This window comes from Centroberyx gerrardi, chromosome 23 (assembly GCF_048128805.1).
Source record: "Centroberyx gerrardi isolate f3 chromosome 23, fCenGer3.hap1.cur.20231027, whole genome shotgun sequence".
Classification (NCBI taxonomy): Eukaryota; Metazoa; Chordata; class Actinopteri; order Beryciformes; family Berycidae; genus Centroberyx; species Centroberyx gerrardi.
This window is the reverse complement of record NC_136019.1, coordinates 14,899,289-14,912,301: the sequence shown is the minus strand read 5'-3', so window position 1 is coordinate 14,912,301 and position 13,013 is coordinate 14,899,289. Positions and strand designations below refer to the sequence as shown.

The window sequence follows — 13,013 nt, the reverse complement described above, 5'->3', positions numbered from 1 at the left end:
AACAGTTGACTGTCTCCCTCTGCTCTATGTGTGTGTGTGTGTGTGTGTGTGTGTGTGTGTATGGGGGCTCGGGTTGTGCAGTGTGTATTCTGTGATTTGAATGTGGTTTTTGCAATGCCACAATTTGTGTGTTTTAATGTTGTGTATCTCTGCTTTGTGTGTGCTTTCGCAAATGTGAGTCTGTTTTCTTTTTTAACAGTGCTTTTAGGCTAGCTGTTGCCTTCAAAACAATAAAAAATATTACCAGGATAGGAGTTGATTACACTGATTGCTGTCTTTTAACTCCTTTTGACTTGCTCCTCTCTCTCTCTTTCTCTCTGGTGTATTCAGTTTGGTTATTGTTGTGTGTAGGTGCGTGTGTGTGGGTTAGTGTGAGAGGTGCTTTTTTTTGTGGTTTTGTTTAACAAAACATGCAGATTTCTTTCCAAAATTTATGTGAGCTGCTCATTAAAGAAGTTAAAGTCTCTCCCTCTCTCTCTCTCTCTCTCTCTCTCTCCCTCCAGACCAACATCCCGTTTCTTCAGAACGTTCTGTCCAACCACCAGTTCCTCCATTCCACAGTGGACACCCAGTTTATCGACGAGAACCAGGAACTCTTTAACCTCAAACCCACGCAGAATCGAGCCCAGAAACTACTGCACTACCTGGGTCAGTGTGCACACACACACACACACACACACACACACACACACACACAAGCACACACACACACACACACAAGGAAAACCTACACCTTCTTTAGCATGTAACCACACAGTCATAGATCTAAATGTACCCATACAGGATGGCCTCGTGTTTAAAGAACGCGTCCCTGACCTCTGTGATTTTTTTTTTCTTTAGGGCCATACAGTACATATGTTATAAGACCGTGTATAATTGTAAGTGTATATACATTGAAACTCACTCTCAGGTGTTTTACCTGTCCTCCAGGTCATGTGATGGTAAACGGACCAACCACACCCATTCCTGTCAAGGCTAAGCCCTCCTCCACGGACCCCGTCATCCCTCCTGTCACCATGGGTATGTCAGTCAAACTCAAGTCGTCCAATCACAGCTCTCAGTTCACTGTGTGAAACCCTCTTCCACTGGCCCAGTTACATTTTGTGAGACACATTCTCTTCATCTCAGGGTCAAATTCAGGCATTATACTGTACCGGAGCAGTAATACACCCCAATCACAACACATAGCATACAATTTGTATAGTAGAGCCATCAACAACATGTATATTTGTATGGATATATGTGCTCATGTATGTGTATATATGTCAACATGCTCAAATAAAAAAACATTTGACACAACAATCCTACGAAAATAACATCAACAATGAAAAAAAAAAAAAAAAGAGAGCCATCAACAAGAAAATAACTGGTTAAAAACCTGTGTGATTTGCAAAGCGCTTTATCTGTGCGTGTGTGTGTGTGTGTGTGAGCACCATTCAAGGTTTTATTTGGAGGTTTTGTGATCCTCTGTTGCAGTTTGTGCAGCATGGCACTAACACTGCCAAGGTTAGGGTTTGTAGCAACCGATAATGGAGCTGCCGAATAATAACTTGTCAAAATGTAATAAAATGTCTCCTCTTAATGGGTTGAAAATGTAATAAAAGTTGTTAATGCAATAAAATGCTGGATAATGTACTGTAATAACACTCACATTATTACATTACTCAGCTATTATTAATTCAAAATGATGATGTCATAATAATATTGACTAACTCAAGTTAAGTTAGCCCTTAATCACAGTTACGGTCTCAATAGGCCACAACACCCACATCTTGAGACAATAAATGAAAACGACTCCTCCTAAACTTAGACAACTGAACTCAACTGAAAACCTCATTAGGGATACAATGGAGGAAGCCTTGGGTAGGGCTACACAGATCAGAATCTCCTCTCCAGGATGGAACAATGTTCAATGGTTGCCGAGAGTGGGCAAACAAAGACTAAATATTGATAACAAAATGAACATAAGAAAAACACACAGAATAAACAGAATAAAAATGCCAACTCGGTCCCATCTTCATTGTCGTCATCAAGGTCATCATAAGTAATAATGTAGGAACTTGTAAGAATACGAATGCAATAACTCAAGTTATTTCATTGTTAGTCAATATTATTATTACATCATCTGTTAAAAAAATGTTACAGCCCTTAGAAAGTGCCAGTTGCCAGTAATAATGTGATGTTATAACATTATGCAGAAATTGATTGCATTAACAAGTTGCATTGTACTTTTTTGACTCATTTAGAGGAACATTTTATTAAATGTTGTTGCTCTGGCGAATGACAAAGTTTGAATCAAGGAAGTTATTACATTTTCCAGCAGTCGTTACATTATCAGTTGCTACAGTGGTTCCACTCCCTGTGTAGCACAGTGTGCAGAGCAAGGCACTAACACTGCCAGGGTTAGGGGATCTCTTCCACTGAGGCCATCCACAATGAAAATGTAGACACTGGTGCTACTGTAAGGCACTTTGGATAAAAGCGTCTGCTGAAAGACAAATGGGCTGTCGAACAGTCTGATAGCTGTAGGCAGAAAGGACTTCCTAAACGGCTGCTCTGAGCGCTCGGGGAGGAAAAGGTCTGTGGCCCAGAGTGCTCTGCTGAGCTGTGAGCACAGCGGTGAGTGGGTGTAGTTCATTGTTTGTGAAGGCGCAAGTTCTCCTCCTCATCCGGCTCTGCACCACCGCCTCCAGGGTCTCCCAGGAAAGACCAGCGGCCGAGCTGGGCTCTTTGATGAGCTCGGTGAGCCTCTTAGCGTCTCTGGAGTGGAGCTTTTTTTTTTTTTTTTATTCCCTACCAACTGCAGTGTCTTGGTGCATTTTGAAAGGTTAAATCAAGGTTGAATTGTTGATGAAACACGCTCATTTTGAAATGTTGAGGAGACGTGCTTGTTTTTACTAATGCCGTCCATTAAAATAAGCATCAAAGTAATCCAGTAGAAGTCTTTTTATTTCACTTGATGCCACAGCTTTTATCTGTGGCCATTTTGCAGCGACCGCTTTGTGTCCCTCCCAGTGTGCACCCTGGTTCATTTTTTGGTCGGGGGCACAAACTGGCATGAATTTATGCAACCGCTCCTTTTGACAACAAAAAAGTCAGCTTTATCAATCTGACATGTTTATTAGCATCTTGCTCTGCCTCAGCAAATACCCAGCATGCCCGGCAAAACATGAATTCATAACAAAATAATACGAATAATATGAATCATAATCAGGCATAACTAATCGAATGCGACGTCTAAAACCGATGCACAGTGGAACAGAATGGAGCGGAATAGGACAGAATAATCTGTGGTTTTTGTGTGTGTGTTCCTCTGTGCTTACCCACCACTTGTCTGTTTATGCAAACCTCATGTTGAAAGCTGTCATTGCCCGCCCCTCTCGTCGCAGGAAAACAAGCAAGGTCACACACACAAAATCACACACACTTGCACGTTCATGCAGAGAGACGCTCACGTACTGAGTAGGCACTCTAAAGGTAAACACCCCTGCTCTCGCTCACACACTCACCTACTGTAAGCAGTTGATGAGGTTGTTGTATGCAACGCACACAGGCACGCACAGAGGCATACCTAAAGCCTAGTAATGAGATTTGTAATGTGCTTATATCCTTTCTTTCATTCGACAGAGGGATTGAGAGAAGAGAGGGATTAGGGCCTGTATTATCACACTCTGTGGAGGGAGGGATGGAGGGACAGGGGCAGGGAAGGAGAAAGGGGTTATGAAAGGAGAACGGTGAGAGGGTTTGGGAACTGTATAATCCCTATACGCAGAGAAAATGGACTGATGGGCATGGTGGCAGGGAGGGAGAGATGGATGGATGGATGGATGGATGGATGGTAATATAGGCCGTTTCTAGTGGATCAAAAACGAGGAGAAAAGAATGCAAAGTTTAGAGTGGGGTGTGGTTGTTAATACCACATCAGAGATGGAGGGATGACGGAGGGAAAGGAGAGGAAGTTCTATTACTATGTACTGCCTGCAGAAAAGGAGGGAGGGAAGGTGAGATGGGGCTTACATTATCACATCTCAGATAAAGATATGGAAAGAAGAAGAGAGGAAACGCATTAAAAAAAGGTATTGGGGGCTTCCCCCGGACAGCGAGGAGAGGATGAATGAAAGGAGGGAGAGCGTATTCCTGAAAGACGATGAGAAGGTGTCCTGACAATATCTGTCTTATAAGTATCCAAGGCCATTATTTTCTAATGAGGACTTTTATTTTGAAGCTTACCCGCCGAAGGCCGATTGCTGCTGATTCGTCGATGGTGTAGAAGTACAACTTGTTCCAATTATTGTCTGGAATTACTTATTGGAAGACGTCTAGAGGTCAATAGCCAGACGCCTCTAAGCTAAGGTTTTTTATTTGTTTTTTTCTATTGCAAGAGATAGAGATGCCATTGAGACTTAACTGTAAATGTTGTAGGGCATTAAAGGGCTGGAAGGGAATTATTATGAGTAATTATGAATGAGGTAAAGTACTGGAAATGTTTGACAAATAGAAGAGGGATAGAGAGAGAAAGAGGTGAGAGATGAGTAGACTTTCACATAGAGAGAGGAAGAGGGAGAAGAGGAGTGTAGGCTAACACGAAAACCTGACCTCGAATCCCCTTTTCCTGAAAAGGAGAGAGAGAGGGAGGGAGGGGTGGCATGAAACATTCATGCTCATTAACTTAACTTAACTTTGTGCTCTCTATGCTACTTAGATTAATACAGAACAGGGTTAGTAGTACAATATGCAAAACTTGTTTTTCATCGTATCCACTTTTATAAACACAGTTGGACTGCATGTCCCTTAACAATTAATCTCCTGCTGTCCTTTTTCTTACTTTGCTTATTTATTATTAGCATGTTCAAACAGAAATAGGCTGATTTTGCCAGCTTTGTTTCTTTATTTTGTATTTTGGTTCTTAAGTATTTTCCAGGTAGCATTAAAAGTTTCTTAAGAGTCTTAAATGTGACATTCTGAAACCTGCAGATAGCTTGGATTTGTTGTTTTTGTGGTGTGCTGCAAATATATATATTTTTTTTTTTTACTTTGTCTTCCTCTAAGAAACTGAATATTTTGCAGTTGTTTATTTCGCAACTCCCATTCAAATCTACAGCTGTGTGGAGGAAGGACAAATTTTATTCCATTTTTTTTAGTCCATTTTTCCAGTGTGCCATTTCCCAAATCACATCTTGCAGACTCAAACACCCCCACCTCCAAAAAAAAACTGCTAGCAATTTAATAGAGCAGTGTTCATTTTCTCCTGGCGAATGACAAAAGTTTGAATCAAGTAGTTTGGTGGAATTGGAGGAGAAGGGAAGTGCAGAGAGAGGGCCAGACGGGCGAGGAGCAGGTAAGAGGAGGTGGAGGGAAATCTGAGAGAAAGCGAAGAACATCAGAGGGGGAGAAATAGGAGTGAAGTGAGGGCAAGGCAGCTGGAGGGGGGGGGGGGGGGGGGGAGAGGTGACGTCTCCCTGTCAACACGGAGTCGTGTGTGTAAGTGGGTCAACTCTCTAGTAGTGTGACCTCTTGGGACGTGTATCTGCTCATTCCTTTTGTTTCTACGTCTTACGCTGACACATGCGCACACACACACACACACACACACACACACACACACACACGCTCATTCAGATACTGACTACAGCAACTTTTCGTGGGATTCTGTCACATTCACAGGCCATTGTTTATTCGCCGCAGGTCCCAATACAAATGCCCTCCTTTCCTTTGTATTGTGTGTGTGTGTGTGTGTGTGTGTGTGTAATAGACAGAAAGAGTGGTAAAAAATAGACAAAGCAAGTTTGTAAGACTGCATACGTGTGTGAGACAGATGAAAGAGAAATCGAACGAGAGATTTTGTCAGTATACGCTTGCTCACATGCAGGCATTTGTGTGTGTGTGTGTGTGTGTGTGTGTGTGTGTGTGTGTGTTTCTGTCTGCGCTTGTGTGTGTTCCACTCCATATTCTAAACAGATCTTGATAAGTTCAAAGTGTCTGTATCTATTTGCTTTGGCAATGTGATTTCACAGAGCTCATCTAGCCTGTGTGTGTGTTTTGGTGAGCTCATTTGCGTCTGTCTGAGTGTATGCGTGCGTGTGTGTGTGTGTGTGTGTGTGTGTGTGTGTGTGTGTGCATGTGCGTACAAACATATCCGTGGAGTGTGTGGGTTCATTTTGCCCGTCCTGGCCTAAGAGACAATTATAGCAGAGATCATTTGTTATCAGGGACGAGGTACAACAATAAAAGGTCAAGTGTGTATATTCAACAGAGAGAGAGGAAAGAGGAAGAGAGAGAGAAAGAGAGGGCAGTGGAGGACAACTAAGCAGGCCAGATTGTACCTCATTAACCAGTCCTATTGATTGATTATTGTACACGCCGCGGCAAAAATAGATCCTAATTCTGTTTCCAATATTTTAACGTCTCTGGTCGCGCTGGTGTTTAATTGCCAGACAGAGAGATGAGGGGAGAGAGGCAGAGAGACAGAGGCTGGGCTGAAAACAGCTTGTTGTTACAGCAGAGTTCCTACAGCAAGCCATCCACAATGTTAAATTTGCTTGTTTAGAGTCCCACTCATCTATAGTGAATTGCAAATGCCATTATGAGATTCCGCTGTTTTTACTCCTCTAGTTGGAGCTTTTGGTGGTTATGTGACGTTCTGCTGAATTCTCCAGGGTCTGGATCCTCCAAGGTTTTCAGAAACGCTCCTCATAGATGTCGGTTCATGTGGATCCCTGTGATTCGCCTGTTTGTAGTCCACCTGTTAGCTTACACGACTCATTCTCCTTTCAAGCTCTGTCATCAACAAGCTGTTTTCTCCCCAAAGACTATCAACTGAGTGGATGTGTTTGGGGTTTTTTTTGTTTTTTTTTTGTTTAATGCACCGTTCCCGGTACGCACTACACATTAGAAGCGGACATTTTTGCGCTCCTGTTTTTGTGTTTGCCTTGCACCACTGACCGTACCGCACTCTGAATCACTCGGGTCACTTCTTCTGCACGCTCTAATTTTCGTTCAGCAGTAGCTAAATTCCTCAACGCCCGTCTGCCTACTTTATATAGCAAACTGTGGCCGCGTGACTCGCTATCAGCAGGAGCGATCCGTTTTCATGAATGGATGGGCGGCGTACCTAATGAGCCGGCCGCCGCGCTTATATCCCTGTGTTCTTTTATAGTTGATCAACTTGAGCCGGGGGGGATGTGAGCAGGGATGAGAGGAGACGGCGTCCGCCTCATTAGCAGAAGTTATGACAAGCGTCAGCGTTGTTACCTCCACGGTTTAGGGAAGAACTCTGTCAATAACAGCAGTTTACCTGCTCACCAGGCACCTTGTTAAATTGGTGCAAATCATTTATCTTGCCAGACACTTCAGCAGTGTCAACAGTGGATACAGCACTTAAAAGATCAGATAAATAAAGCACTGCTCACAGATTTTGACCAAGTATTCAAATATGATTATAAATAAATACTTATTTTTTTAAGCAAAAGGCTGTAATTACGTTTCCACTTAGCAGTCGTTTTCTAAAAGCTTCAAGTATTTTTTTATTAATCTCTTTTCTGTTCATTTATTAATGCCTCTTCAATGAATGTATTGACTGATCAACATAAAGTATCTGCACCATCCTTGAGTGCCGTGGAACATTTTATTTAATGTTTTTATTAGGTTTGTTACCAATTGACATAACATTGCCTCTCTTTCAATGCCACTCTCTCTCTCTATTCATCCGTCTCCCTTCCTCTACATTCATTTTTCTCTCTCTCTCTCTCCCCTCTCACATTGATAGGTGACCCGGCGGTTGGCTTCCGCGATGTTTTGCTGCGCGACGGTCCCGAGGGCTTTGCCAAGGCCGTCCGCGCCCACCAAGGCCTGTTGCTAATGGATACCACCTTCAGGGACGCCCACCAGTCGCTCCTGGCAACCAGGGTCCGGACCCACGACCTGAAGAAGATCTCACCGTTCGTCAGCCACAACTTCAACAACCTTTTCAGCCTGGAAAACTGGGGAGGTGAGTTGCTGTGTGTTGGGAGAGAGAGAGTGTGTGTGTGTGTGTGTCTAAATGTGGTTTTCATTCCAAAACACCATACTTTGAAGAAAGAAGTTACATGAAATTAATGTTTATATTTTTGACATGGCACATGCATAGCCATAACCGTAATATGTACAACTGTAAAAATATGACGTTTTTCAAAGCAGTTGTACCTTCATGCCAGCAATCATGCCGTAAGAACGAGTTTTTCTTTCAGACAATGTGTGTATGAACTCCTCCACCCCCTTCCTGCCTCAAGTGTTTGAACAGCAAAGCCTCCAGTTCTCATTTCCTCGCCCTTCTTGCCGCAGATCTTTTCCACGTCTCAATGATGATGGTGATTGTACCTTTCCATCTTTCCCCGTTTGAACGGCGAAAATCATGTGGCATTGAAAAACGTGAAAACTCATTCTTCCACCTCCTCTCCCGGAAGGAGATCTTTACCGTGTTCAGGCAATAGACGGTGATTGTACCTTTTGCCTTCTCTTGTTTGAACAGAGAAAATCATGTGCCATTGAAACGTCTTGAGGCATGAATAGTCCCGTAATGTCCCCATATGATGTGCAATTACTATGAAATTGGCGAGAGAAAGGGAATACATGCGTCATGTTTGAACAGTTGCGGCGGGAACAATTATCAACACTTCCTGATAATGTCCCTATGTGAAGTGTAATTATTATGAACCGGTTTCAGAGAGAAGACTCATTTTTCTCATGTTTGAACACCGGAACACTCGGGACAAGCGCATCGTCGAAGAGACATGCCGATGAACCTCTTGAGGTTGAACCATTTAATTTGATGCTCTATTGTGGCGAAGCGCTCGGAGTTGATCGTGCACGCATCACTTGGAGACGATAGAGTATTTTGAGTAGATCACACACGCGGCGAAAACAACAAACACCACATAAGAACAAAAGGACAACAAAAGCAGAAAGTAAAAAGGGCGTCTGTTTCAACAAGCGTGCGCTCATCTTTGGATAATTGAACAGTTGGGAGTGAGAAAAAATAATTTTGGTAAGAGAATCTCCCGTGAAAGCTCCTTAAGTGCTGTAAACCCTTCCTGAGATCAAATTCCTCCTGATAGCCGATCATGACGAGCCGGTTAGGGGAAGGCAATATATTTCATTACCGTGAAGAGAACAGAGCACTTTGAGCACGTCTCGCATTAAGCAACTGTCGACTCGTCTCGTGTTTGAACAGATAAAACGGTTACGGCAAAAGTAAATCATTGAGATATCCCAGGAAAAAAGGGCTTAAACACTTCCTTCCTGACTTAATGTTGCTGTATACAGTGGCGTTATTATGAAGCTGACCAGAGAAAGACGATACAGATCCGGCTTAGCCGTGTTTGAACAGTTGCCATGAAAGTAAATCTTTGAAGATCGAGAGATGAATGAATCAATGAATGCTGCAGTCGGGGAAGCCTCTTGAAACAGTTTTAACAGGTTTATACAGACTGACTGCATGATATTCTATTCCATTACTATGAACTAATAAGAGAAAGGTCAGTGCAACTTATTTTCAACAGAGCGGTTCAGCACAGAGATACTGAAACTTCTTTTACATCCTTAATATACTGCCCTTGTATGTCTCATTACTGCGTGAACCCAATTCAAGAAAATGAAAGTGCTTTGAATCAGGGACATGATTGCTTTTTTTCAGCATCTTTTAATTATTTTTGAAAAGTTGAATGACTTATAGTAGAAACAAATAATGGGAGAGAGATGTCATCGGCTTCCCTTTGAGGCTTTGGGTCTCCGTTGCAGTAGCATGTCCCTTTTTGATGAGTAATTATCCTGAACTGGGTAGACAATGTGGGAAAGTAAAGACGCTCTATTTGAGCGCTCGCTGCCAGAGAAAATCATTTTAAGAGACGCGCCAATGAAAGCTCTCGAGGCGTCAACGGTTTGTATTATAATCTGGTCTCTGTGCCGTAGCCCGTTATGATGAAACAGCAGCGGAAGAGTGAATACATCTCACTTTCTCTCTTTCCACCCAACTCTCTTTCAAAGTACGAATGTTTGAGCTGTTGCAAGAAATCTAATGTGAATGAAAGCTCTTGAATCTTAAATATTCTGTCTTTATAAAGCAGTCAGAGAAAAGCGAGTACGCGCTCGTCTTCCTCCCGTTTGTACAGCCACAGCAAGAGTACATCACCGAAATCAAATGTGAAACGAGACTTGGAGAAGTTTAAACAAGCCCTGACATAATGACGGTGTAATGCGCTGACATTATGAGCTGAGAAGCGGGAGATCTATTTGTCTTTCTCAGTTTGGAAAAAGTTGCGGGGGGGAGTGAATCACTGAAGAGAAATGTAATATGCCGGCGGAACCTCTTGAGGCATCGGCAGTCGCTACATGATATGATTATGAGTCAGAGAAAACAGAATAGTACTTTCCCATAATTATTTAAACACTTAAAGCCAGAATAAATCCTTGAAAGAATTATCCCCCCGAAACCTCCCGAGACTTAACCGGTTTGCTCTATAATCATATCTTGCATGAGTGTCTTTACATGCATATTGGTTCTTTTATATTATTTTGGCTACTTAAGTATCCTTGTACAAACAAAACCCTCTAAAAAGTGAACACTGAGCGGCGAATAGGCTACCGAGCCTCTTGACGCACAATGAGAAGTTCTTGGCCAAAACGTTTTAATATTCTGTAGTGGAATTGGTAGTTTTATAGATGGGAGTCAAGTCAAAGTTTATTTAAAGTGCAATATCACACCAGAGTGTCTCAGTACACTTTGCAACAATGAAACAATATTAAAGGAATCAAAGAGAGACATAACAATAAATGATATAAAAGTTTAAAAATAACAGTTGAAAATAAGATTAAATCATAGAAGAAAAAAACCCTGCATTTTGTTTTTTTGAATTTTGCTGAGTTGGTTTTTATTTTTGTAACTCTGAGCACAAATATAGTTAGTATTTTTTATATATAGTAGGATCGAGATTCAATTACTTTTTCAATTAATCCTTCACACTATGTAGATTTCAGGACAGTGTATTAGAAAGCAGTCGACCCGCTCTTCGTCCCCGCCGTTAAATGTGAATAAATCGCCACTGTGTCCAATCTGGTTCTGAAGCCAGAAGTTCCCAGAATCACCAGTTGCCGGTCGGTTCCCTCGCCTCATATTGATCCCGGCTGTGAAACACAAATTAGACTACCACACTGCAGCGAAAAGTCCGACTCGCAGCACACTGTCCCGGCGCGACAGCTCGTTTCTGTACCTTTTAAACCGAGCCTCAGAATAAATCACTGAATGGACCGTGGAGGATTAACTGCCGCCCCTCTTGTCCCTATACAATGCACTTTTATTACGAAGTGGTTAGAGATAGGGGATATTACACTCAAATGTGCTTGTATCACTTATAACCAAAATAAATCAGTGAATGGAGATGACCATGTGTGTCTCAAACTCTGTGTTTTCCTGATACAACGTCCCTATACAATGACGCTTTTTTAGCGTGGTCCGAGATAGAGAATATTACTTTCACATGTTTCGACTGCTTAGAGGCAGAATGAATCATTGAAGAGATTATGCCAGTGAAAGCCCTTTGAGGATTAAGCAGTCCCTTCTTGATATAGTGTTCCTCCCCACGCCGCCGAAGATACAGTAATACGAATTAGGTCAAATAAAAGTGAGTGTCTATACGGTTCTGCCTATTTGCTTCACAGTTGGCAAATTTATCAGATGGAACACGGCGGATCTTTAATTACGTGGGCACATTGGCTTCCTCATCTTGTTCAGCTCAGCAGTCGCACAATCGGGATCGCATCAATTTTATTCGCCGAGTAGTTTTGCATGTTGTAGGATTGCGAGCCGTTGCTTGGTGCAGGCGGCACACACACACAAGCATGAAGGTATGGACAAATCAAGTAATCCAGTGCAATAAAATGAGGCTAACATCGATCTAGTAGGATAAACTGTCATGGCCCACGCCAATACATCAGGTTCACAATTGCACGCTTAAGCAAAAATGCTGATAACCGCTAAGATGTGTGTGTTTATTTAGCTCTACAATTCAAATGACAGATATTACTCATTTTTATTCACCATGAGCCTTTACTGGCTCAGGAGCATGAGACATACTGTAGCTTGAAAGTATTTGTGCATGGGAGCCGGTAGTTTAACCCTAACCCCACAATTAGTTAATTTATTTTGATTGAGTGATGTACCAAACCATAGTCAAACCATACACACATAACATTCTCACATGAGGTGTTACAGGACCAAAAATCCCCACAAAAATCCCCTCAACAAGAAATCTGTTCCTCACTCATAGCAGTCCTAAGTCAGTTTTCTCCACTCAATTTAAACATTATATGGAGTGTTGAAGACTTTGCTGGCATTCTTGGGCGTTGTGTTGGATGGCTTGTTTCCATCTTTCCATCCGATTTATTTTAGTTCGTCTTCATGACAGATTGGAAGCTTCCACTTCCCAAAAACAATGTTCCCGGCAGCCTCTCGCCTAATGTCTGGGTATGTGGGACCAACTGTCAGTCTTCTTCAACTTTATCAGTAAATTCAGCATCATGTTAGATCCCACATGGAATAAAACATGCTAATGCTCATGTTGCATATTAAATAGCACTGCCGTGATCCATTTCTGCTCCCAACTAGTAGTTTAGGAGATGCTGACATGCTAAAACCCAAAATGGAAAATAAATATATATAAAAGTTGATAAAGGAGAGGTTTTTTCCAGGCCGTTCCTGCCCCTCCCAGACTAGGGAAGATGTGGTTGTACTTGGTATTCTCTCTCTGTCCAAATGTATGAGTGCTCAGAAAATGAAATTTAATGATGACAGCGTTGGATCAGCAGAAAACCACTGGAGGCTTCAATATTTCTGGCTGATATGATAAACGGGTGTGAGATTCGCTAATCTACTCCCCCAGAAGGGAAAATGAGTGATCGCTATCTTTTTTTTTTTCCTCTTCCCCCGAAACATATCTGAGGTTTTGAAGTGACTTTAAAATGAAATGATTAAAGTGTTAGAA

At 42.1% G+C, this 13,013-nt stretch overlaps 1 protein-coding gene across 1 annotated transcript in view; it reads left to right on the top strand.

Annotated features, from left to right (window-relative positions):
- Nucleotides 1-13,013, top strand: part of LOC139917252 (pyruvate carboxylase, mitochondrial-like) — a 281,612-nt gene that overhangs the window by 220,510 nt on the left and 48,089 nt on the right. The window contains exons 13-15 of the mRNA XM_078291757.1: nt 504-648; nt 931-1,020; nt 7,766-7,987. Of these exons, the coding sequence (XP_078147883.1) occupies nt 504-648; nt 931-1,020; nt 7,766-7,987 (457 nt within the window). The remainder of the gene's footprint in view (nt 1-503; nt 649-930; nt 1,021-7,765; nt 7,988-13,013) is intronic.